At 39.7% G+C, this 25,845-nt stretch overlaps 1 protein-coding gene across 4 annotated transcripts in view; it reads left to right on the forward strand.

Moving 5' to 3' along the window:
- atp11b (ATPase phospholipid transporting 11B (putative)) overlaps window positions 1-25,845 on the forward strand; it is a 190,144-nt gene that overhangs the window by 9,224 nt on the left and 155,075 nt on the right. For all 4 annotated transcript variants that reach the window (XM_041217012.1, XM_041217005.1, XM_041217020.1 and 1 more), the window contains exons 2-5: window positions 8,430-8,546; window positions 11,701-11,790; window positions 16,789-16,869; window positions 22,127-22,234. In XM_041217012.1, coding sequence (XP_041072946.1) covers window positions 8,430-8,546; window positions 11,701-11,790; window positions 16,789-16,869; window positions 22,127-22,234 — 396 coding nt within the window. The remainder of the gene's footprint in view (window positions 1-8,429; window positions 8,547-11,700; window positions 11,791-16,788; window positions 16,870-22,126; window positions 22,235-25,845) is intronic.

Genomic DNA, 25,845 nt, shown 5'->3' on the forward strand with positions numbered 1-25,845 from the left:
CTGTGTTCAAATATCTAAGTCACTTGTATGAAACAAAAAAAAGCAGTGGCCCTAGCATTGAGCCTTGGGGAACACCACTGTCTACTATCTACCAAGCAGAAAAATAACCATTTACCAAGACTCATGGTTTTTCATCCCTTAAACCAATTTTTAAATCCAATTTGACACTGACCTTCCTATTCCATGAACCTTAATTTTGTTAACCAGCCTTTTATGTGGTACTTTGTCAAATGCGAAACCAAAGAGATAACATCCACTGCATTCCATTCATCGATCTTCTCTGTTACTTCATCAAAAAATGTAATTAGAGTAGCCAAGCACAATCAGCCCTTTTAGAAACCTTTGCTGACTATCCTTAATTAACTTGGAATCAGAAATTTTCTTTCAGAGACTTATTGTACTAGGTTTTTCTCAGCAAAGTGGCGGAAGGTGTCGTTGACTCTGCTCTCAAGCAGCATTTACTCAGCAGTAACCTAATCACTAATGTTCAAGTTTGGGTTCCACTTGGCACCAGACTTCATTTTGGACTTGGTCCAAACATAGACAAAAAAACCTGAATTCCAGAGGTGAGGTAAGAGTGATTGCTCTTAATGTCAAGGTAGTGTTTGACCTAGTAAACTGAAGTCATTGGGAGCCAGGGAAAATCTCCATTGGCTAGAGTCATAACCATCTTCCTCTGTGTTAAATTGTGGTTGTTGGAGGCTAATCCTCTCAGCCCCACAGCATTGCTGCAGGGGTTCCTTCAGGGCAGTGTTTTAGGCTCAACCATCTCCTGCTTTATCAACGACCTTCCCTCTATCATAAGGTGAAAAGTCATGGTGTTTGCGAATGATTGCAGTGTTCAGTTCCATTCATATCTACGTTGATAATTGAGCAGTCTGTGCCTGCATGTGACAAGGCCAGGACAATATTCAAGCTTGGGCTGATAAGTGGCAAGTAACATTTGTACCAGGTCATCACCATCTTCAACAAGACAAAGTCTAACCACCTTCCTGTAGTAATTATAGTTTTGTTTAGTGTGTAATGTATCTTTAAGAATAATACTTGTTAGGCAAGATCACATGATCTGTAGTAACCAATAGGAGAGTAGCGCGGGCTATGTCAGGAATCAATGTAGAGATAAAGTTGGAGTTGAAAGCACACGTATAGTTGCTGCTGAGTATATTGTAAATAAACTAAATGTTTCCACCCAAGAGGTGTCTGCAGATCAACTCTATCATTAATAGCACAACCTGGCAACTCTACAACAAACTGGCGATTAGGATAGGATAGGATTGAACAGAAGAAATCAAATTAAAAAGAAATTAACACTGTACCTCGCCCAGATTAAGTAGCAAACTTGGTTAGAATTGAAGAAGTTATCCCCTCTCAAAATGCCACAATTTTGATGAATTGATCCTTTTGAGCCAGCCACAGATGATTGGTCTCAGTACATAGAACACCTCATGTTCTTTTTTCAAACAAATGAAATTACAGGGGAAAAGAAGAGGCGAGCGATCCTCTTGAGTATTTGTGGGAGCAAAACCTACAGCTTGATTCAAAGTTTGATGCCACCCATTGCCCAAGATTCAAAAAATTCCGATGAATTGGTGGACCTTGTGATGGGTCATTTTCAACCAAAGCCCTCAGTCACAATGCAGAGATTCAGGTTTAATTCGCAAAATAACGCCCCGTGTGAGTCAATTGCATGCTACATGGCAAAATTTGAAGCAGCCAACAGAACATTGAGCGTTCAGTACAACTCTGAACGACATGCTCAGAGATCATTTAGTGTATGGTGTGAAAGAGGACCCTATTCAGAAAAGATTATTGTCTGAAGTGAATCTGGATTTCAAGAAAGCGCTAGAGATAGCGCTGGCCATGGAAAGCGAAGTAAGAGATTCAAAAGTAATATAGGGTGTGCAAAATGGCACAGTCCTCCACATCGGGTGGGAAATCTCAGCTGAAAGAGGAGTGATCAAGTGAGACTCTGCCGAGAAGCGGAAAACAGCCCTGTTAGATGAAGAATAAAGAAAAATAACTTAGCAGCGAAATCGAAGAATAATTTTAATAGAGGTGGAAACAATCAGCCTTTTAGCGATTGGCAGTTTAAAAAATCAAATGCTACTTTTGCCATAGAAATGGGCATATGATGAGGCAATGCAAGGAAAGATTCAAATAGGCTGTAAACAAAAGAAGCCCAATGAAACCTACAATGTAGAAGGGCCTGAAGTAACAAATTTAGACATTTACTCATTGTTTAATCTGAAAGTTGGAAGAAAAACCAATATTTGTCACAGTGAAAGTAAATTCACTCTGGGAGGCGGCGGCATCGTGGTATTGTCACTGGACTGGTATTTCAAAGACCCGGGGTAATGCTCTGGGTTCGAATCCCACCATGGCAGACGATAAAATTTGAATTCAATAAAAATCTGGAATTAAAAGTCTAATGACCATGAAACTGTATTGATTGTTGTAAAAGCCCATCTGGTTCACTAATGTCCTTCAGGGAAGGAAATCTGCCGTCCTTACCTGGTCTGGCCTACATGTAACTGTAATGTGGTTGACTCTTAAATGCCCTCTGAACAAGGGCAATTAGGGATGGACAATAAATGCTGGCCTAGCCAGTGATGCCCACATCCCATGAATGAATTAAAAAAAATGGCAAACCTGTTAGAATGGAAGTGGACACGGGAGCTTCCACTACAGTAATTAGGGAACATATCTTCGGATATTTGAATAATGGTGAACATCAATCAAGTTTAGAAGAAACAGTCTCCAAGCTAAAAACATACACAGGTGAAGACATTCAAGTAAAAGACACAAGCAGAGCAACTGTCCATTATGGAAGCCAATCAGCAAAGCTACCCTTGATGGTGGTAGCAGGTGAAAGGCCAAGTCTCCTGGGGTGAAATTGGTTAAAAGAGATCAAGTTAGAATGGTCTGAAATTTTCCAGTTGAGAGCAAGTTGGCTACCAGAGCTACTTAGAAAGTATGCCACCATCTTTAAGGGCGAACAGGGGAAAACCCAGAGCCTGCAGGCCAAGATTCATGTGGATCCGCAACCCTTTCATGAAGGCAAGACCAGTGCCATATGCCCTGTGGGAAAAAGTTGACATTGAACTGAACAGACTAGAGGAAATTGGGCTTTATACAACCCGTTTAGTTCTCAGAATGGGCAGCACCCTTAGTCCCAGTCGTTAAACCCAACCAAAGCATCTGAATTTGTGGAGACTACAAACTGACCGTTAATAACGTAGCTAAGCTAGACAGGCACCCCATTCCAAAAATCAAAGACCTCCATCCAAGCTGACATGAGTCATGCTTATCAACAACTAGAGTTGGATAATGCCTCCCAGGAATTGGTTACAATTGATACCCACAGAGTTGTACCAATATACACAATTGCCTTTTGTTGTCTCCTCTGCTTGTCATCTTTCAGAGAACAATGAAAAGCTTGCCGCAGGGATTGCCCAGGTTGTAGTCTATTTAGGCGATGTATTGGTGACAGGATTCACTGAAAAAGAGCATTTGGCAAACTTAGAAGTCTTAAAACGCTTCTTGCAAGCTGGAGTTTTTGAAAAAAGAAAAGAATATGTTCCAGGCGAAGGATGTAATCTATTTGTGTCACTGGGTAGACTCACAGGGCCTCCACCAGTTAAGGATAAAGTGAGAGTCATAAGAGAGGCACCTGCGCCAAAGAACGTCTCGGAGCTCAAATCACAGGAATGATCAACTATTATGGGCAGTTCTTACCCAATTTGTCTATAGTGCTGGCTCCCCTGCATTCTCTACTCAAAAAGAACCAACGTTGGTCTTGGAAGGCACCCCAGAAGAAGCTTTCATAAAGGTGAAACAATTGTTGCACTTGTCCAATCTATTCGTGCATTATGACCAGATGCAAGAATTGGTGCTGACATGTGACGCATCTCCCTATGGAGTGAGTGCAGTGCTCTCTCATCGTATGGATGACGGCACAGAATGGCCAATAGGTTACATATCAAGAATGCTCACCACATTGGAAAAGGGATACTCACAGGTAGAAAAAGGCCTGTCCATCATCTTTGGTGTCAAGAAATTTCACCAGTACATTCACCGCCGTCATTTAACAATCGTTTCAGACCACAAGCCAGTGCTAGGATTGTTTATTGAGGACAAGGCTATACCACCCATAGCCTCAGCAAGAATACAACAATGAGCTTTAATTCTGGCAGCATATGAGTATGCTTTCGTACATCGGCCTGGTAATCAAATTGCAAACGCTGATGCCCTTAGTTGTTTGCTTTACAATAAAATGATGAGCATGTCCAAGTTCCACAGGAACCTTGTTTTACTGCAAAGTTTCTTGGATTCCTCGCTGGTATGCCCTGGACAAGTCCTAGAACAAGTGCTACATGGTTGGTTGCAGGAGCCTGCATGTGGCAAAATGAAACCATACTTAATCAGAAGACATGAAATAACCAGCTAGGATGGCATCTTATTGTGGGGAGCACAAGTGATAGTTCCTCCAAAGGGAAGGGAGCCACTTTTATTTGAACTACATAGTGCCCATCTAGAAATTTCCCAAATGAAGACCATAGCATGCAGCTATCAATGGTGGCCTGGGATGGATGGCGAAATAGAGAGTTTAGTAAAGCACTGTGTGCAATGTCAACAACTGCAAAATTTGCCAGTGACAGCTCCATTACACCCATGGGAGTGGCCAGGTAGACCCTGGGTGCGGTTACACATTGACCACGTTGGACCTTTCCTGAGAACAGTGTTACTGCTCATTGTCGATGCCCATTCAAAATGGTTGGATGTATATGAGGTGAAGTCACCAACGTTGGCTGCTACAATTGAGAAACCACGTCAGAGTTTTGCCATTCACGGGCTACCAGAAGCAGTCATTTCTGATAACGGCATGACATTTACAAGTGCTGAGTTTCAACGGCTTATCAGCCTCAAAGGTATCACTCATGTAAAAACTGCACAGTACCACCCTTCCTCAAATGGACTGGCCAATAGGGCGGTTCAAACGTTCAAGGGAAGCATGTAAAAGCTAACTGGCGATTCCTTGGCAACCAAGCTAGCATGCTTTCCTCTTCATTACAGGACTACCCCTCACACAACAACAGGTATCACACCTGTGGAGTTATTATTGAAACACCGTCTCAGGATGAGATTGAGCTTAATGATGCCGAATTTAGAGGGGGAGGTGGAAAGGAGTCAGGGAAGCTAGAAAACTAGACGTGACTGGCATAGTCATGAGAGGACATTTACCATCAGAAAACCGGTATACGTGAAAAAACTTTGGGGAAGGACCAAAGTGATTACCGGGTGAAATAAGTGTCGTGACTAAATCTCTATCTTACCACGTGGAGATGGAAGGCCGGATCATTCGTAAACATGTGCACCATTTAAGGAAGAGAGAGGCAAATCACCAAGATTTGGTTCCACCAGTGATCATGACCGAATCTGCGTTTCCTGTTGAGGATACTCAACCCAGGACTGACATGTCTGATGTTCCTATAAGAGTTGAGGATACAGAACTGCAAGTGCCCACCGAAGCACCTGATTTTAAGGCAACTCTGGAAAAGGAGGCTCCTGACAAAAAATTTGAAGTTGTGAGCTGCAACGTTCCACACTTACCAGGAAACCACCTGAAAGACTGAACTTGTAAATTCTTTACCCAGTGTAAATATTATGTTGTCTTGAAAAATATGTACTTGTAAATACGTATAGCCAAGTTAAAGGGGAGGAATGTAGTAATTATGATTTTATTTAGTGTAATGTACCTTTAAGGATAATACTTGTTAGGCAAGATCACGTGACCTGTAGTAACCAATAGGAGAGTAGCGCAGGCTACCTCAGGAGTCAGTGTAGCGATAGAGTTGGAGTTGAAAGCACATGTGTAGTTGCTGCAGAGTATATTGTAAATAAACTAAATGTTTCCACCCAAGAAGTGTCTGCAGATCAACTCTATCGTTAATAGCACAACTCGGTCACCCTACAACACTCCCCTTCACATTCAATGACACTACCATTGCTGGTTCCCCACCATCAACATCCTGGAGTTGGAGGTGGGGGGGTCACCATTGACAAGAAACTTAATTGAAAGAACCACATGAATACTGTGACTATAAGAGCAAGTCAAGGCTAGGTATTCTGTGGTTAGTAACTCAGCTCCTGACTTCCCAAAGCCTGCCCACCATCTGCAAGGTACATGCTAGGAGTGTGATGGAATATCTATCCTTGCCTGGATAAGTGCAGCTCCAACAACAGTCAAAGGACTTGGCACCATTCAGGAAGAAGTAGCCTGCTTGATTGACAACCCACCCACCACCTTAAACATTCACTCCTTCCACCACTGGCACAATGTGGCTGCAGTGTGTACCATCTACATGATGCACTGCAGCAACTTTGCAAAGGCTCCTTCAACAGCACCTTACAAGCCCAAACTTCTAACTGCTAGAAGAACAAGGGCAACAGATGCATGGGAACATCATCACCTGAGAGCTCCCATCCAAGTCGCACACCATCTGGACATGGAAATATGTTGCTGTTCCTTCATTGTTGCTGGTCTAAATCTTGGAACTCCCTAATTAGCAGCAATGTGGGTGTATATACAATATGTGGATTGCAGCAGCTTATCACCAACTTCTCGGGGTCAGTTAGGGATAGCAATAAAAGCTGGCCTTGCCAATGACACCTACATCCCACAAAAAGTAAAATCATATCATTTGAATGTGTCAATTTTCTAGGGGTCCCTTGAACCTCCCAAGGATGCAAAGAGGCATCAATGAAATTACAGAATGATGTTAACAGGAATGGAAATTGTACTTGAAGCTGTTCATGCTATTGGGGAAAAGGATATTTTTATTCATTTTAACTTTTGCTTATAAAATATTAGGGAGTACTACTTGAGAATAAATGTCCCCCACCACCAAATCCCTGTATTTATCTCCCCTTCAAGACAAATCATATTGCAAGTGTGTCCTGAGAATTTTGCCACTCGTATGTGAATTAGAGAAATTGTAAAAATAATTGGGAAGACCAGATGACTTAGAGGTTAGGCACAAATGCAGTCATGAGTAAGTAGATTTCTGTCTGCTGCAAATATTTGCATTGAATTATTAAATGCATTCAACTCCCCATATACTAATTTGTTTGTTTGACAATATCATGTAGTGTAATTTATGACCTGACCATTAATTAGAATTTTTAAATCCTAAGCTGCCTCAATTGAGCTAATCTTGCTTTTTTATGCTAGATACTTTCCTTCAACTTTTTATACTTCCTATAAAGCTGAAATCTGTCCAAAACTCCCATAGCTCAGAGGGCTCCCCTGACACTTTTCTTGCAGTCCACAGAATTAAAGATAAAACTTGCCAAATTCTAAAGCATCTCTGCCACATTTCTTGTCTTTCTCTGTATCAGTGTTGACTGCTCCTCTAAACTTTGTTGCTTCTCCTGAGCTCTAAATATGCCATCCTACACGATGATCTTCCTTCCTGTATTTTCATTGTTGCTAATGTTCATGATTTATTTTATAATGTTGCAATTTATATATGAAATTTAAATGTCTAGAAAACTACATTTAAAGTTCCCATTCAATCATGAATATTAAAGCAAACTTATGTTGAAATCGTGATTAATTGCACTATGTCCCACTTCAACTTCATAACACTATTGTAGAACTTCTCACTTCTGTTTCCTTTCTTCTCCATTCCAACGACACTTAAACAGTGAAGGCAACTTAAGGTTTTATCACTATCTGATCACTACTTGTTTTGCAAAGCTAAGTATTCTCTCCTGCTCCTTTAACCTTCATGCTGCTCCTGAAATGTCATCACCAGCCAAGTGGACCCAACTGGCACACTTTTCACTGACTACCTGAGCTCAATCCTACCACAGTTACAGCTCATCCAGAACTCTTATCTGCTTACTATGCACTGTCCCACTCATCCATCAGTTGTATACTTGTTGACATTAGTTGGCTGTTCCAATTTTGGCCTACCAAGCATTCTCCTTTTTGCTCTTAAGGTGTTTCAACCTCACACTTGAACTCCAACTTAAATACTTCTTCCCTTGCTCTGGATTTCCCCATCTTCTGAATGTACCCTATCAAATTGATCTTGGAGCCACCAGCCCTATCCTTCCATCCACTTGCAGATATCTGGTTGAATCTGTTTTGTTGTTTCAGCTTTAACAAAAACACATTTTAAATTCTGTCAGCTTTCCACTTGTTTTTTAAGCTCACATATTTCTAAGATTCTAACCTTTTATCAGGTATGGTTTGCTACTTTTCCTGCAGTTTTAAATTGCCACTGTGATAAGTCAGGAAGATTGGTTATCTTAACTGTTTCTTCAGTTTAAAAATAGAAATTAGTGGTATTTATATTTAGATGGTGAAATTTCTCATGACATAATATAAAATGTGTCCAGCTACAAACTCTTTTCTTTTTCAGGGATTTGACCCACCGCATCAGAGTCCCATGAGGACAATTTATGTTTCCAATCACTTCCCCCAGTTTGGTAATTTTGTTCATCAAAAGTTTCCAGACAATAGGATGATATCATCCAAGGTATGGAGGAATTTAATTCAGCTGATTTGTTTCATAATGTCTGCTTTTTCAAATATTTATCAGCATTGCGATAGTAAACCTTGTATTTTATGGGAAATTTGGTTTATGGCCGCTCCTGTAATCTTCAAGTTTTGATGTTATTGCTCAGATGCTTTCTGTTGCAGCACAGCTGTAGTAATTAAGCAATTTACATTTATACAGCACCTTTAACACAGTAAAACATCCTAAGACAATTCACAGAAGTAATTATCAAACAGTAAAATATTGGACAGGTGCCAAAAGTTTGGTCAAAGAGCAAAGTTTAAAAAGCATCTTGGAGAAAGATGGGGAGGTTTAGAAAGGGAAATCCAGAGCTTGGGGCCTAAGCAGTTGAGGGCACAGCCACCAGTCCTGGAGCAATAAAAATCCAGGTTGCACAACAGGCCAGATTTGTAGTAGCACAGAAATCTCAAAGTTGTAGAGGTGGAGGAAGTTACAGATACCGTGGCAGAGGTGGGGGATACGGTGGTGAGGCCATGGAGAGATTGGAAAAAAAGAATGAAAATTTTAAAATTGAAACATTGCTAGACTAGGATTGTGGGGTGGGAGGATATCAGGGGTAGGGGGTACAAGGCTATGGTAATTTGGGTTGTAAAAATGATCAAATTTGTAGAAAGTGAGGATATATGCAGGAATATTTCAGTTTAACTCTGATCCAAGGCCAGATGCGACAAGTACAGCATTTACAGGGTTAGAGTGGTGAGAAATGAGTGTTTCTTCTGGTTTCCCTTTGTTCCTGATTTCATCTTCTTTCCTTCCTCATCCTCTAAAGTGGATAATTGTTATTTTTATCATTGTTGATGAATAATTTGATTGGTTCCTTTTAAAATAAGGTAAGTGGTTGTCTGCTTACGAAATAGTCAAAGAAAATATGTTTACATGAGAATTTCATGGAGTATAAAACCATTGATGAATAAGTTTAAAATAGATTGTAATTTTGATAGCTTAAATCTTTGGTTGCTTTGATTTTGGACATCAGTGGTGATGGGGATTTTTGTGTTTTTTCTTTGAAGATTTTACCGGAGATGATTATCTTCTCTTATAAGATTAAGTAGAATAGATTCCATAACACCACAAAATTGCATGTAGATTCTTCAGGGAGTAGGCTAGAAGGCATTTTAATTCCCTACTTGTATTAATAATGAGGTTGTTGACCTTTGTTTTGTAACCCAATTGATGAATAGGTTCCCAATTTCTTCTTTTGAAGAAAGTGACAAAGACCTAAACAAATACTTTCTGTCAGTCTTCACAAAAAATCCAGTTATGATGGGGAAGCAAGAACTTAATCAGAATAAGGTACATAAAGAAATCAGTATAAATAAAGTAAGAGTATTGGAGAAATTAGTGGGACTATGTGACAACAAATCCCCTGGACCTGATGACCTGTATCCTAGGGTTTTAAAAGAGATAGCTGGAGAGAGAGTGGGCTGGTTTGATCTTCCAGAATTCCATAGATTCTAGATCAGTTCCCTGGGATTGGAAGGTGGCAAACATAATCCTGCTATTTAAGAAAGGAACAAGAGAGAAAACAGTTAGCCTAACATCAGTAGTAGGCAAAGTGCTAGAATCTGTTGTTAAGGGTACGGTAAAAGGGCACTTACACAATCATAATCTGGTTAACCAGCGTCAGCATGGACTTATGAAAAGAAAATAGTGTTTGATAAACCTGTTAGAATTTTTTGGGGCTATAATCAGTGCGATGCCTATTTTCTTTGACCATTTCATAACCAGGTAGCCACTTTGCTCGTTTTAAAAGGAACCAATCAAATATTTTGAGGATATAATCAGTCGGATAAATATGGGTTACAGTGGATGTAGAAGTATAAGGATTTTCAAAGGCGTTTGACAGGGTGCTGCACAAGAGGTTATTGCATAAAATTCAGTGGTGGGATCATTGATTGAGGATTGGTTATAAAAACAGAGAATAGGAATAAACAGGACATTTTCAGTGGCAGGCTGTAACTCATATGGTACCACGAAGATCAGTGTTTGGCCTCAACTATTTACAGTCTATATTGATGTCTTAAATATAAGCGTAACATATCCAGGTTTGCTGATAAGAGGGGTAACAGGTTTGATGAGTGGCAAGAATATTGTAGATGGAATACATTCTGGTGAAGCATGAAGTTTTCCACTTGGTAGGCAAAGTGAAAAAGCAGAATATTTTTTGAATGGTCGGAGATAGAGAAATGTTTACATTCATGCGGACCTGGGTGTCCTTGTACATGAATCACATGCAGGTACAGCCAGCAATTAATAAGGCAAATGGTATGTTAACCTTTGTCACAAATGGATTGGCAGATAAGAGTATGGAAGTCTTACTGTGTATAATATGCAGGGTATGGTGAACCACACCTGGAGTACTGTGTGCAGTTTTGGGCTCCTTACCTAAGGAAGGACATATCTACCTTAGAGGGAGTGCAACAAAGCTTCACAAGACTGGTTCTAGAAGGAGGTGATTGTCCTGTGGGGAGAAATTGAGTAAACCATGTCTACATTCCCTGGAGTTTAGAAGAATGAGAAGTGATCTTATTGAATCATATAAAATTTGTAAGAGGCTTGATCAGGTATATGCTACTAAAATGTGTTCCCTGGTTGAGGAATCTAGTTCTAGGGGTTACAGTCTCAGAGCAAGGGGTCAGCCATTTAAAATTGAGATGAGAAATTTCTTCACTCACTGTTGTGAATCTATAAATTTCATTGCACTAGCAATATATCAACAATGTTCAGTTGATGAGTATATTCAACACAGACATTGACAGATTTTTGGGTACTAAGGGAATTAGGGGATATGGGAATAGTGCAGAAAAGTGGAGTTGAGATACATCAGCCATGATCTTGTTGAATTCCCTACTCCAGCTCCTATTTCTTAGGTTACCAGGCTAAGATAGGTCACACTCTTAAAGCATTTAGAATTGTGTTTACTTTTTGAGTAATATTGCTTAAGATAGACAATGAATATAAATCAAAGTAAAATAAGTCTAATACCAGATCAGCAAGACTCAACAGGCCTCTTATTTGATAAAACAGATGTATTTTGCATTTGAAAACACTTTATTAATGTACCTTTCATTTTTTATAATGTACATATAAGGACTTTCTTTTTCCTTTACAGTACACAGTATGGAATTTTATCCCAAAGAATTTATTTGAACAATTCAGAAGAATAGCTAACTTCTACTTTCTTGTAATTTTTCTTGTACAAGTAAGTGACCCTAGCAACTGTATGAAATAGTTGTTTGGTAGTACAGAACTTGAGTATTGCTGAAAAAAGAGACATGTCTAAGGTTTTCTTCTTGCACTCATCAGGACACTCGCAAGAATATCAATAAAGGGGAAAAACAATTTATATTATGTGAAGAGAGTGCTGTTTGGTTGGCAAATGGCGCTGCCATGGAGAAAGCACCAATGGTGACTCACAGTTAACTGCTAAGCATTGTTTGAAATTTAAAAATTTAAACTAGGTGGCTTGACCCTGATTGGTCAAGGCATTGGCCTGAGGAATGAGTCAGCGAATAGCTGTCACTTATCTTGTTCAGCTGAAACAGCCACAATGTATGCCTATGTTCTTTCTGTCTGTAAAGAACAGGGCCCTGTATATTAATAAATGTAGCTTCCAGTATATGCAAATGCGCCACATTACAATCTTGATTGACAATCTTAAATTGATTGTAAGCATAATCCTTTACACATTGGACAACATTTTCTAAAGTAATCCTCAATCTCAGAATCACATCTAATGTTGGGCAGTGTTTTGAGTTTTGGAAGCACAGGCTGGTTGGGTATGGTCCATGCCCTGTCCGTTGTGAACAAAGCTGAGACATGCTGTTTGATACGATCCATCAGTCTTTGGGACATACGGCCTACATACCTAGGATCACACTGGCACTGAAATTCATATACCACATTACACATTTGTGTGATAGGCAGAACGTCTTTTTGGCTTGACAGCAGCATCCTATTAGTGGCAAATGCCACTTGTGTTGCTACTACATATTAGCACCATGAAACATCTAGCTTCATCTGTTGCTCAAATTTTTGAGATATCTTTCCCTTCCAGGGTAATCTGAGGTAGACTAGGCGCTTTTCAGGGCCAAATGTGACAGCCTTAGACCCTGTTCATGAGTTTGCGTGATGTACAACGCAAAGCGATCTGATCAGGGTAGCCTTTATCCTGTAGGATGCTATTGATGCCCCCCATTACACCATCAAACTTGCATGGTGAGCAAATGGCTTAGGCCCTATTTACAAGGTTTCCGATAAGACCAATCTTATAGCATGTGGAACTTTAAGAATCCCAATGCGTATATTGACCAGTAAAGGTAGGCTTGTAGAGAACCCCCTACAAATTTCTCAACTAGTTCGTCAAAGAAGGGGAGTTCATTTGACTACTCCATTTCATAGGTGAATTTGAGTGCAGGATGGAGCCCATTAAGACATGTAAGACAATTGTTACATGCAGCTCCGGATTTAAATGTAGCAAACGTATCAGCCACACATCAGACATATGTGAGAGGTTAGGTGTCATTCCATTGAAGATACGTTTCTCATGGAACCCAGCAAAGATGTTTGCAAGAGCTGGGACCAGAGGAGACCCCGTGGCAACACCATCTATTTGGGCATACATGGTGTCATTAAAACTGAACTCAGCTGCAAGAGCTGCCGAGTTCAGAAGTTCACTGAATACTGATTCATGCAATGGTGGCAGCCTAGATCGCCTAGATATAGTGCTGCAGTGCAAATGTTAAGTGGTAGATTGGTGAATAGGCTAGCAATGTCAAATGAGCACATGGACACAACATTGCTATCGATATGCAAGTGCTGTATGGCCTTCACAAATGTGAAGGAGTACTTCACCGTGTATGTGGAATACTTGGTCAAAACTGGTTGTAACAATTTGCCCAATTCATGTTGTGCAGAACTGGTCATAGATAAGATAGGGCGTAGAGAGACATTTTTGTGTGTCTTGGGCAGTCCATACACATGCGGATGTAACGAACCATGAGGACAAACCCTGTCATATATATCACTCGATAGCTCATTGCTCTTACACAAGTCCAGCAGGCATTTTTAAGCTTATTTTCGAGCAAGGCTGTCTGGGCATGTTGAGCGGCAGGCCCAATAGATACGAATTTGGACCTGTTATTAATGATGGCGTACAATTTGTTGATAGTCACGCTTGTTAAGGATGACCATTCTCACCCCTTTGTCAGGTTTACTGATGTTTATGTCCGGGTTGGTCCTAAGGCCTCGCAACGCTGTAAGACCTTCGCGTTGCATGTGAAAATCAGACAGGTCATTTGGAATCCTGCAATATGTGTACACTAGATCAGCTAGGCGTGCTTTCAAGGATTCACCGTCTTCAATGGACGCTGGTTTGTGGCTGGATAGTTGGGAGTAGAGGAGTTCAAACTCAGAAAATAACTCTTCCCGTTTGATTAGGAGTGAAGGCACACCAAAATTGAAACCATGCGTAAGAAGAAACTCCTCGCTTTCTGGGAGTACATGGTCAGAGAGATTTGTTACGTGTTTAGTGGCATCATTTGCGTTGCCAAACCGCTCCACTTAAGTGAGTTTATGGTGCGGACATGTTTCAAACGGGTACTGTTTATGGTACAATCATCCATTGAAGCAATACAGTGGCATAAACGGATCAAATCAAAAAATGAAAGAAGTTTGTGCACCTCAGACCAAGCACAGTGTAAGGCACGGTATAAATTAGTAACCCTATTCCGAATCTGTTCAATCTCATCTCACATAAACACTTGCTTGATCGTGGGACTGTCTCACTTTAGCATTATCAATACATTTGGAAATGAAAGCTGGCACAACCTTGGGTTTAATGCACGCTTGGAGAAATCCAATAGTTAGCTTACCTGTTCTTAACTTACCTGTAAGTCGAACTATGTCGTTGATATCCTGAATTTGTTCTTTGTTGTACCCCTGTCTCAGGTATACAAATAGTTGTTTGACAGTACAAAACTTGAGTATCGCTGAAAAAAGAGACATACCTAAGCTTTTCATTTTGCACTCATCAGGACGCTTGCAAGAATATAAAGGGGAAAACAGGACTTGCATATTGATAACAATGCTGTGTTCATGTGCTCATTTGACATTGCCAATCTATTCACCAGTGTTCCACTTAAGAAAGCCACAGATATTTGCACTGCAGCACTACATCATGGTGATTTAGACCTGCCACCTTTGCGTGAATCAGTATTCATTGAATTTATGAACTCGGCAACTCGCGCAGTTGAGTTCAGTTTTAATGACATCATGTATGCTCAAATAGATGGCGTTGCCATGGGATCCCCTCTAGGTCCAGTTCTCAAAAACATCTTTGTTGGGTTCATGAGAAACACGTCTTCGATGGAATGACACCTAACCTCTTACCCCTCACATATTTCTGATATGTGGATGATATGTTTGCTATATTTAAATTTGGAGCTGCATGCAACAATTTTCTTACATTCTTAATAGGCTCCATCCTGTGCTCAAATTCACCTATGAAGTGGAACAGTCAAATGAACATAACTAGTTGAGAAATCTGCCAAGGGATTCTCTACCACAGCCTACCACAAGCCTACCTTCGCTGGTCAATGTACGCATTGAGATTCTTACAGTTGCACATGCTATAAGATTGGTCTTATCAGCACCTTACTAATAGGGCCCGAGCCATTTGCTCACTCTGCAAGCTTGATACTGAAATATGGCGCATCAAAGGTGCAGAATAATGGCTACCCTGATCAGATCGTTTTGCGTTGTATATAATGCAAACTCATGAACAGGCCAAAGGCAGCCACTTTTGACTCTGAAAAGTGCCCTGCCTACCTCAGATTAGCCTGGAAGGGCAAGGTATCTCAAAAATTTGAGGAACAGGTGAAGTTGTTTCACGCTGCTACCATGCAGTAGCAACACAAGTGGAATTCGCCACTAACAGGATGCTGCTGTCAAGCCAAAAAGACGTTCTGCCTATTGCACAAATAAATAATGTGGTATATGAATTTCAGTGCCAGTGTGATGCCTGTAGGCTGTACATCCCTAAGACTGGCGGATAATATCAAACAGCATGTCCCAGCTGCTGTTTGCAACAGGCTTACGGTACAGACCATACCCAACCAACCCATGCTTGCAAAACTCAAAATACAGTGTCCAGTATTAGATGTGATTCTGCGAGTGAACTTTTGCTAAATAATCCTCATTGTACTAAAAATTACGCAGACAACCAGTTTAAAATTCAATCGGGCTCACGATGTGGCACATTTGCATGTACTGTAAGCTACATATGTTAATACACAGGGTCCTGTTCCTTGCAGACAAAGAACGTGTACATATATTGCGCCTGTTTCAGCTAAACAAAATAAATGACAGCCATTTGCCGACTCATTCCTCGGGGCAATGTCTTGACCAATCAGGGTCAAGCTGCCTTGTTTAAATTTCAAACAATGCTTGGCAGTTACCTGTTAGTCGCCATCAGTGATGCTTTTTTCCATGGCAACACCACTTGCCAACCAATCACATAGTATAAGTTGTTGTTTCCCCCTTATATTGGTATTCTTGCAAGTGTCCTGATGAGTGCAAGACGAAAAGCTTAGACATGTCTCTCTTTTTTAGCAAAACTGCATGAGAGTTATTGTTATCACTGGTTGAACATGCTATTAGTCAAAGCTTTTAAATAGCCAACAAATAAATACTGAATTGATCTCACCTATGAATGTGAACCCACTGCTACCTCCCTCTCCCTCCCACCTTCCCCCTTTCAACTATCACCCTGGATTCAGACTTGGGATCTAGAGGTCAAGTGTTATTTGCCAACATATTACTCTAAATGTCTTAATGGTTTAATATGTGGTTGACTAGCTCGGCACCTAGGAAGTGTTCCGTTTTTTGTATATAACTTAAGTCAGATAACACATTATTAAGCATTTGACTTTAACTTACAAACATTACTATGAAAAGAAGACATTTTGGGCTGTATGGTTGGAATATGTTGATGTTACTGATTCCTTCCAGTTTCTTTTACGAATGTTCTCTTTGTCGCAGGTGTTTAGCTTAAAATTCACAAATCATTGATAAATTCGGCACTGTGCAGTGTTAGCAAAATTTGACCAGCAAAGATACCAAGTATGTTCCTTGATGCATCCACACAGTAGTTTATGGAATTTAAGTTATCTTTTCATATTGGTGCTTTCATCTTTTCCAGCTGATGATAGATACTCCTACCAGCCCTTACACCAGTGGACTGCCATTATTTTTTGTAATTACAGTAACAGCAATCAAACAGGTGAGATATGAAGCTAATATTCATTGTATTAACCCTGAAATCATTACATTTTTTGAACTACTTTTTACTTTAGTTGAGTCTGTTACTGAAACCATTTCTGACTAAGAAGGCAGGTGGACATCTTGCTCTCATCACTATGAAATTAGCCTCTAAGACCTTTATGAGAAACAGTTTGATTTTTGGTTCATTTTATTCTTCCTTTGATAAGCCTTTGAATAATTTGTGGAGGAACATCCAAATGCTGCTTCTTTGGATAGCACCCAAGGCTGGGACAGTTGGCGAGAAACCTCAACAATTTTCAGTCTTTTGAGGGCGTTATTATTTAATGAAGATATTTTAGGCTCTTAAATAATTGGTACATTTCCTTTATATGTGGTATGTTTGAATCCTGGCATCACAGGTTACCAAGTGCTTAACAAAGCACTGGCCACTGCCCCAGATACCCACATGGTGCTCTGTGGTGTTGGTCATTCCATTAAGTGGTTAAGTTGCCTGACTGTTTACAGAAGTTAGCTCCCACTGCCCCTTATCTGCTAACATGATAGCGGGATCTGGGAGCATAATAGTAGCTCTCTTGTGATCCGGACCATTTCTCTGTTCTTGAGCAAGTATACCCCTTTAATCTCGCCAAAGGCCAAGTTAACGTGAGGCAAAGTGTTGTTTGGTTTTTAAATTGCTTTATTCCATTTTAGGTAAAACTTATAGAACACTGCCAAGTGACTTATCATAATCAGTTCAACCACTCTTCATTTACTATGACAAAAGCATTAACTCACAATGTTGGGCTGTTTAGAAAATAGATAGTCTCATGTATGTCAGATATAGTATCTTGTCAGATACTTTTCAAAAATCCATATAAACCATGCCACTGCATTTACACATCATAATTTATCCTGTTATTTCGTCAGAGTTCTGCAAGGTTAGATGAGCACGATATGCCCTTCAGAAATCATGTGCCGACTGTTAAGATTAACTCGTTTCTTCAAAAGTGTAGTAACGTCATCCCATATTCTAAACTTTAGAAGTTTACCAATTATGAAGTTTGATTTATTTTATCTCTTTTTTTTGGAGGACCATCACGTTTGTCACCTTCCAGTCCTAGAACATAAGAAATAGGAGCTGGAGCACATCAAAATGGCCCATCATGCCTGCTCCACCATCAAACATGATCATGGCTGATCTTGGACTTCAACTCCACTTTCCCACCCACTTCCCTATCACTTGTCTGAGACACCAAAAATCTGTCTGTTACAGCCTTAATTATATTCAGTGATCGCATTCAGAGCCATCTGGGGTAGAAAATTCCAAAAATTCAAAACCCTTCGAACAAAGAAATTTCTTCTCATCTCAGTCCTAAATGATCAGTCTCTTATCCTGAAAATGAGCCCCCTTGTTCTAGATTCCCCAGCCAGGGGAAATAACCTCTTAGTACCTACCTTATCAAGCCCCTTCAGAATCTTGAATGTTTCAATGATATCACCTTTCATTCCGCTAAACTCCGGAGAATATAGACCCAATTTCCTCAGCCCCTTATAGAGCAGCCCTCTCATCCCAGGGAGCAATCTAGTGAACCTTCACCATACCACTTCCATTGCAAGTATATCCTTCCTTAAATATGGAGACCGAAATTGTATAGTATTCTAGGTGTGGCCTCACCAAAGCCCTTGTGCAACTGTAGCAAGACTTCTTTATTCTTGAGCTCCAATCCCCTTACAAAAAAGGCAACATGCCATTTGCTTTCTTAATTGTTTGCTGTGCCTGCATACTAACTGTTCCTTGTACAAGAATACCAGGTCTCTCTGCACATCAACATATACAAGTTTCACGCCTTTAAAAAAATATTCTGCTTTTCTATCCTTATGACCAAAGTGAATAACTTCACGCTTCCCTAAATTATGCTCCATCTGCCACCTGGTTGCCCACTCACTTAGCCTGTCTCTATTGCTTTGCAGCCTCTCTGTGTTCTCCTCATAGCTTACTCTGTTGAGTTTCTCCAGTACTTTGCCTCTGCTGATATTAATTACCTTAATTTCCTCACTCCTTTTAGCACATAGGTTACTCTGTATTCCTGGTATAACTTGTGTCTGTTTTCATAGTAGGAGACACAAAATATTCATTTAATGTCTCTGCCATTTCCTTATTTCCCATGATAATTTCTCCTATCTCTGTTTCTAAGGGACCAATGTTTACTTTAGCTACTTTCTTCTCATATAATCTATTTTTTATATTCCTGTCTATTTTTTTCCCTTATCAACTTTTTGCTGGCCCTTTGCTGGTTTCCAAAACACACTCAATCTTCAGACTTGCTATTCTTTGCAACATTATAAGCCTCTTCTTTTAAACCAATACTATCCTTAACCTCCTTAGCAAGTCATAGTTGGATCTTACTTCCTGAGTTTTGATTTTTCAATGGAATATGTTTTTGTTGAACATTTTGAATTGTTTCTTTAAATGTTTCCCACTGTTTATTTACTGCTATATTTTTTAGTCTTTTTACCCAGTCAACCTAGCCAGCTCTCTCCTCACACCTATGCAACTGACTTTGTTTAAGATTTTTGTTTGTGATTGAAATACGAACCTACGAAATAGGAGCTGAAGTAGGCCATTTGGCTCCTTGAGCCTGCTCCGCCATTCAATAAGAACATGGCTGATCTGTTTGTGGTTTGAGTTCCACATTCCCATCGGCCCCCAATAACCTTTTGATTCCCTTGCCTAACAAGAATCTGGCTACCTCTGCCTAAAATTATTCAGTGAATATGTCTCTTTCAAATTTAGCATGGAATTCAATGGTGTTATGATCACTATTTCCCAGTGGATCTTTTACAATAACCTTACTAATTAACCCTGCCTCATTGTGCAATACTAGATCTAAAGTAGCTTTATCCCTACTTGGCTCCATGATATTTTGCTCCAGGAAACTCACAAAAGCATTCTACAAGCTCACCTTCCAGTCCACCTTTGCCAATTTGATTGGTCTTATCTATATGGAGGTTAATGTTCCTCACAACTATTGCATTGCCTTTCTTACATGCTCCAATAGTTCCTTGTTTAATGATCTGTCCAATGGCATAACAATTGTTGGAGGGCCTATAAACCACTCCCACCTTCCTTTTCTAACCCTTGTTATTCCTAGTCTCCATCCATACTGATTCTACTTCCTGATTTTCTGAGCCGGGATCCTTACTAATGTCCTCTGTCACAGCCTTCTTTCTTCCCTTGCCTCTTTGAAGATCCTGACAGATTCTTTGACGTCAAATTTCTGTATAGTGCCATTTTTCTTGAATAATAATCTCCAATAACTAATCTGCACCCATGGCTGGTGGGTATACAATCCCATTAATCACCTCCTTTATCAAAACTGTAGAAGTATTTGGGCTTTTAAAATCTAACCTTTGGTATAACCTAATCACTACTTCCCTATTTACATTTTTTCAACCTTTGTGGTGTCCTGAACTATGAGCTTTGGTTGTTAACTTGATTACTCAATTTATGGCAAAAGTTGCATTTTGATTGCATATGGAAACAATTCTACCACTGCATTAGCAGTTCTCTTTTCTTTTGAGTAAACTTTTTATCCAGGTAATACTTTTCTGCCCACCTTTACCCCCTTAATTGTTTTGGCCATTTGTTGTTGCTGCTGCATAGTATCAAATGAACAAGGGGAATAGGGCATTCTGCATGAACTGATTTTGGTTAGACTGCTGCAAATATTAGCTATCCTGTTTTATAATTGGTAGTACAAAAATTGCCTTGCACGGTGACCTTCACCTATATTAAGACTGCATTCACACCAGAGTGATAGAGTTGATGTACTGACTTCGCATCAACAGTAAAGTTTTATGGTAGAATTCTGAAGCTAAAGCCCAAAAGGAACAAAACAAGTGAAGAGAGTATTCAGTACAGTGCCACACTGTGTTTACTCAAAATTATTATTATATAATTCTTTCCTGAGGCTTTTCCCTGCCTGATGGATACTCTATAACTACAAAGCTAGAAAAATAAATTTTAAGTGCTTCCATCTCACTGAGGAGTCTTCAGGCCTATCCACATCCAACAATCTGCTCTGAAAACTCTGCTCACTTTGACAGCTGTGACAAATTACACCACAGCAGCTGCGACAATCCACAACATTCGAAAACAATCAACACATTCCAAACAAAACAACCTATAACATTCTAGAAAACAATCAATTTGCCTTCTCTCCCAAAAATTAGTCCTTTAAAAAAAAATTCAGGATCCGGATCCGCATCTTCGACAAAAACTAATCAGTTCTTCCTTGGGCCATACCCTATCTGTGTACTGCATTTCTTTGAAATACACCCATTATTTTTTGAGATGTATTGTTCACAGATAAACATACTAACAAATAGGGGGCAAAAGCATTACCTCTGCCCGTCTTCAGTGACAAAGGTAATGAGATTCCCTGTTCGTTCTGCTGCCTATGGCAGTAAGGTCAGGTCCTGAGTCTAGATTTACACTATAATTTTAGTGGAGGTGTGATGCTTTACACTGACATGATTGTACATTCAATTTAAGTTGTTTTAGGTGCCTTGTCTTATTCTGCTTTGTTTGTGTTTTGTTTAAAATCACAAAATATATACATGATCCACAGGAACAATTTACATTTACTTGCATATCAAGACTAAATTTCAGAGGATTATTGCTTTAATTACAGATTTGGATATATGCATTGTAATTCATCTGAGAAATTGCTTAAATAATTTTCAATGCCTAGAACTGAGGCTGCTAAGCTAAAACAAGAATCAATGGTGACACATCATATTTAATCTACATGAAGCTTCAGAGTTAAATGAATGTCTGTGTACTTTCCTCCTCTTCTCCGTCATGTCTTTAAAAAGAGGGGAAAAAACTAATTGCATTTTGACTTAGACAACTGTTGTAGTTAGGAGCAGTAGAGTGATTTGCTCTTTGCCCTGAAATGGTACCTGATGCATGCAATCAAAAGACAACTTTTCTTCAAAGTTGAATAGTACAAGCATTTAATCCAACATACATTTTCATAATTTTTCCCGTGCTGAAATCATGGTATATGCTAAAGCATTTCAAAATAGTTAGCAAACCGATAGTATGTAAATGGTACATTTGATCCCTCCACAAAAACAGTATTGGTAGCATTTTTTTAACTATATGGACCTAGTTTTCTCTGTTTTAAAATGGTCCTATATAAATTGGCATGGCAAGAAGTCTAAATTCTTGTTTAGATTAGGTAATAAATGAAAATTTTGTTTGTGTTTAGGGTTATGAAGATTGGCTACGACATAGAGCAGACAATGAAGTAAATAACACTCCTGTGTATGTGATTCGAAGTGGTGGTCTTGTCCAAACAAGATCACAAAACATAAGAGTAAGTCTTTCTTTTCTGCAGTTTTTGTAGCGCATTGAACTTTTTTATTCATTCTTGGGATGAGTGTTGCTGGCAAGACCAAAGTTTATTGTCCATTTCTAATTGTCCTTGAGCTGCCAAAGAGTCATTGCAGCACAGAGGATGTACGTGCTGGCTCTCTGTAGAGAATTCATTCATTCTCATTTCCCTGCTCCATCGTTCTAGCCCCTGCAAGTTTATTTTCCTCAAGTGCCCATCCAGTTTCCTTTTGAAATCATTGATTATCTCCGTTTCCACCACCCATCTAGACAGCAAGTTCCCAGTCATTACGACTTTCTGTGTATTTTTTTAAACAAGTTCCTCCTCATATCCCCTATGCATTTTCCTCAGATCCAGCTTCTCCAACCTAACCTTGTTGCTACAACGCCCCATCCATGGAACCATTCTGGTAAGATCACCTTTGCAATCTGATTAAGGACCCTCCTATCTAAAGTGTGGCGACCAGAACTCTAGCTGTGGCCTAACCACAGCTTTATAACGGTTCAGCATAACTTTGCTGCTTTTGTACTCTGCGTGTATCTATGAAGCTCAGGATCCCATATGCTTTGCTAACCACTTTCTTAATATGTCCTGCCATTTCCAAGGATCTGTGTATATGATCCACAAGGTCGCCTTGTCCCTGCAAATTCGTTAGAACTGTATAATTGAGTCTGTGTTGCCTCTCCCTATCCTTTCAACCAAAAGGCAATACCTCACACTTCTTTGTATTAAATTCCACTTGCCACTTGCCTGCCCATTCCGCTAGCCCATCTATGTCCCAGGGCATCAATTTGTATTATTCTCAATGTTTATCATTAGCAAAGTTTGAAATTTTACAAATGTAAAATTCAGTGTAATATAGGAAATCTGAAATAAAAACAGATAATGCTGGAAATACTCAGGTCAGGCAGCATCTGCGGAGAGAGAAATCAAGTTAATGTTTCAGGTTAATAACCTTTCATCAGTCTCTGATAATAACAATTGACTTGAAATGTTAACTTTGAAATTTTACTCTGTATTCCAAATCCAGGACATTTATATCAAAAAAGCAGTGATTCCAGCACTCACCCCTGGGGAATACCACTGTCTAAAACCCTCTAGTCTGAAAAACAACCATTTACCACAGCTCGCTGTTTTGTCTTTAAGCCAATTTTTAAATCCAAGCTGATGTTGACCCTTCTATTTTGTTAATCAAATAAAAGCAGAGTACTGCGGCTGCTGGAGAAGAAGGGTCATACAGACCCAAAACGTTAACTCTGCTTCTCTCTCCAAAGATGTTGCTAGACCTGCTGAGTTCTTCCAGCATTTTCTGTATTTTGTTAATCAGCCTTTTGTCTGGTAGTTTGTCAAATGTTTCTTAAAATCCATAGAGACAACATCCATGGCATTTCCTTCCACAGCCTACTTCGTTACTTCATCCAAAATTCAATTAGATTAGACATGCACCATTTGCCTTTCACAAATCCTGTCCTTAATTTACTCAAATTTCTCCAGTGCCTGTTGATTGTTTTATCCTTAGCCGCGTTCAGTCCAAGTGTGCAACAGCTCACCAAGTGCTGCTCACTTAATTATTACAACCGCACACATCCTCATGGTTAAATGAGGTTTACTGCCACTCTAGCCCACAAGCAAAGAGCTGGTAGACTCCCCCACGATAGGAAATTAACAGACGTGAGCCAAACCTGACATGATTAAACAGGTGGAATTAACAGCTGAAGTTCACTCGTCGGTTCTTGGAGCCCGAAGCTGTGTCAACACTTGTCTTTCCTATAACTGGCCCGGTGACCCTCCTGCCACTTCCCTTGCTGACCCTCTGTTTTGCTGCCTCGCTTCCTCCCACTCGCTGTCCCTCTACTGAGCCTTCGCTCACAGCCAGTGTTCAGGAGAGGGAAGTGGCAAGCAGAAGGGAAGCAGTTCAAGGGAGAGGTGGCAAGTGGGATGGTCAAGAAGGGAGGCGGCGAGTGGGTTGTGTCGAAGTCGTGGCAAGTTGGAGCAGAAAATGGTGAGCTGGAGCTAAGTTGAGAGTTAATAAATTATTAAGAATGGTTAAGTTATCAAGAGTTAGTAAGAGGATTTTTGGGCCATTTAATACCACTGATCTAGTCATTCTGCTGCAGCTGGTTTTGTAGAATTATTAAAGGAAGATTGATTCCAAAGACACTTGACGTATTAAAAACACAAGCATATTTCTAGGGAGTTTGTGGAAAGTTTTGGATTCCTAGCACAGATTTCCAAATAATAATGCAAAATTTATTTTATCTCATGGGACATTTTAAACTCTGCATGCCTCCAAATACCATCTCTTCCGAAGAGTTTTTATGTTTTGTGAAAGATGGTATACTTTAAGAATGGTGAACCGGTTTATTATTTTGCAGTTGCTAGATTTTTAATCTTAAAAAAACTGTAGGTGGAATAAATTCCATTACTTCCCCAAAAATTACCTCAGCAGTCATTTTCCCTCTTGAGATTCCATTCTCTCGTCAACACAAAGCTCTTTTCCCCAGTTTACCATTTCCCCCTTCAGCATTCACTTAATTTACAGGGACACTGTGTCTCTCTGATCTTCATCCTCTGGTTCATTAGAGCCAACCTCTGTCCAAATTCAGAGAGACACTTTACCTCTGCCTGATTGCTTGTTGATGTGAAAAAATGACTGAACTATTTTCCTTATATTCATAGCAGTTTTAAGTAAAAAAAACACTCAAGCTGAAAAAATAAAACTTGCCTTTTCTACATTTCCTGTCAATTCGAAAGAGACTCATCCTTAGGTCTTTCTATTCTGAACTTGTTAAATTGAAACAAAGATCTACCAATTCAACTTTTCTTCTGTCAAATGACTAAAATACAAGCTACGATATGAAAATGAATAAATGTCTCTCTCATGTATGGTAATGCAGTGATTACATTACTGAACTTAAAACCTAGAGGTTGCGAGTTCAAATACCACCATGGTAAGTTTAAAATTGAGTTCAGTAAATCTGGTAATTTGTGGACTAGCATGTTACTGTGTCAATGGTTGGGGTGGTATTCTATACCTATGGTAACTCTTTAGAAATATATATTATGTATAGGTTTTTGATCCTACTGGTGATGCACATCCTCACATTACCTTGATATGAATGCACATAACAAAATTCATTCCTCAAAGGATTGGAAACAATTAGAGGGAAGATTGTCCCTGAGTATTGTTTCTAAAGCCTTATCTACCACTGATGTTAAATTGATCAACCTGTAGCTATTAATGTCCTTCCTTGAATAAGGATGTCACCTTTGCCCCTGTCCAATCCATCCCCCATACCTAGGGAAGATTGGAAGATTGTGGCAAGCCCTTAGAGTATTTCCACTCCCACCTCCTTTAGCTACCTGGGATGCAGTCCATCCAGACCAGGCGATTTATCCACTAAGCATAACAAGCCATTCCAGTACATCTTGCCTATTAACTTTCACTTCATCCATTACCTCTATCATCTTGCTTCTGCCTATATTTTGTCAGCATCCTCTTCTTTTGTAAACACCGATGCAAAGCACTCATTAAAGTACTCCTTGTCCTGCATCTCCAAACATATAACATCTTCTTTGCCCCTAGTAGGTCC

This window comes from Carcharodon carcharias, chromosome 2 (assembly GCF_017639515.1).
Source record: "Carcharodon carcharias isolate sCarCar2 chromosome 2, sCarCar2.pri, whole genome shotgun sequence".
NCBI lineage: Eukaryota > Metazoa > Chordata > Chondrichthyes > Lamniformes > Lamnidae > Carcharodon > Carcharodon carcharias.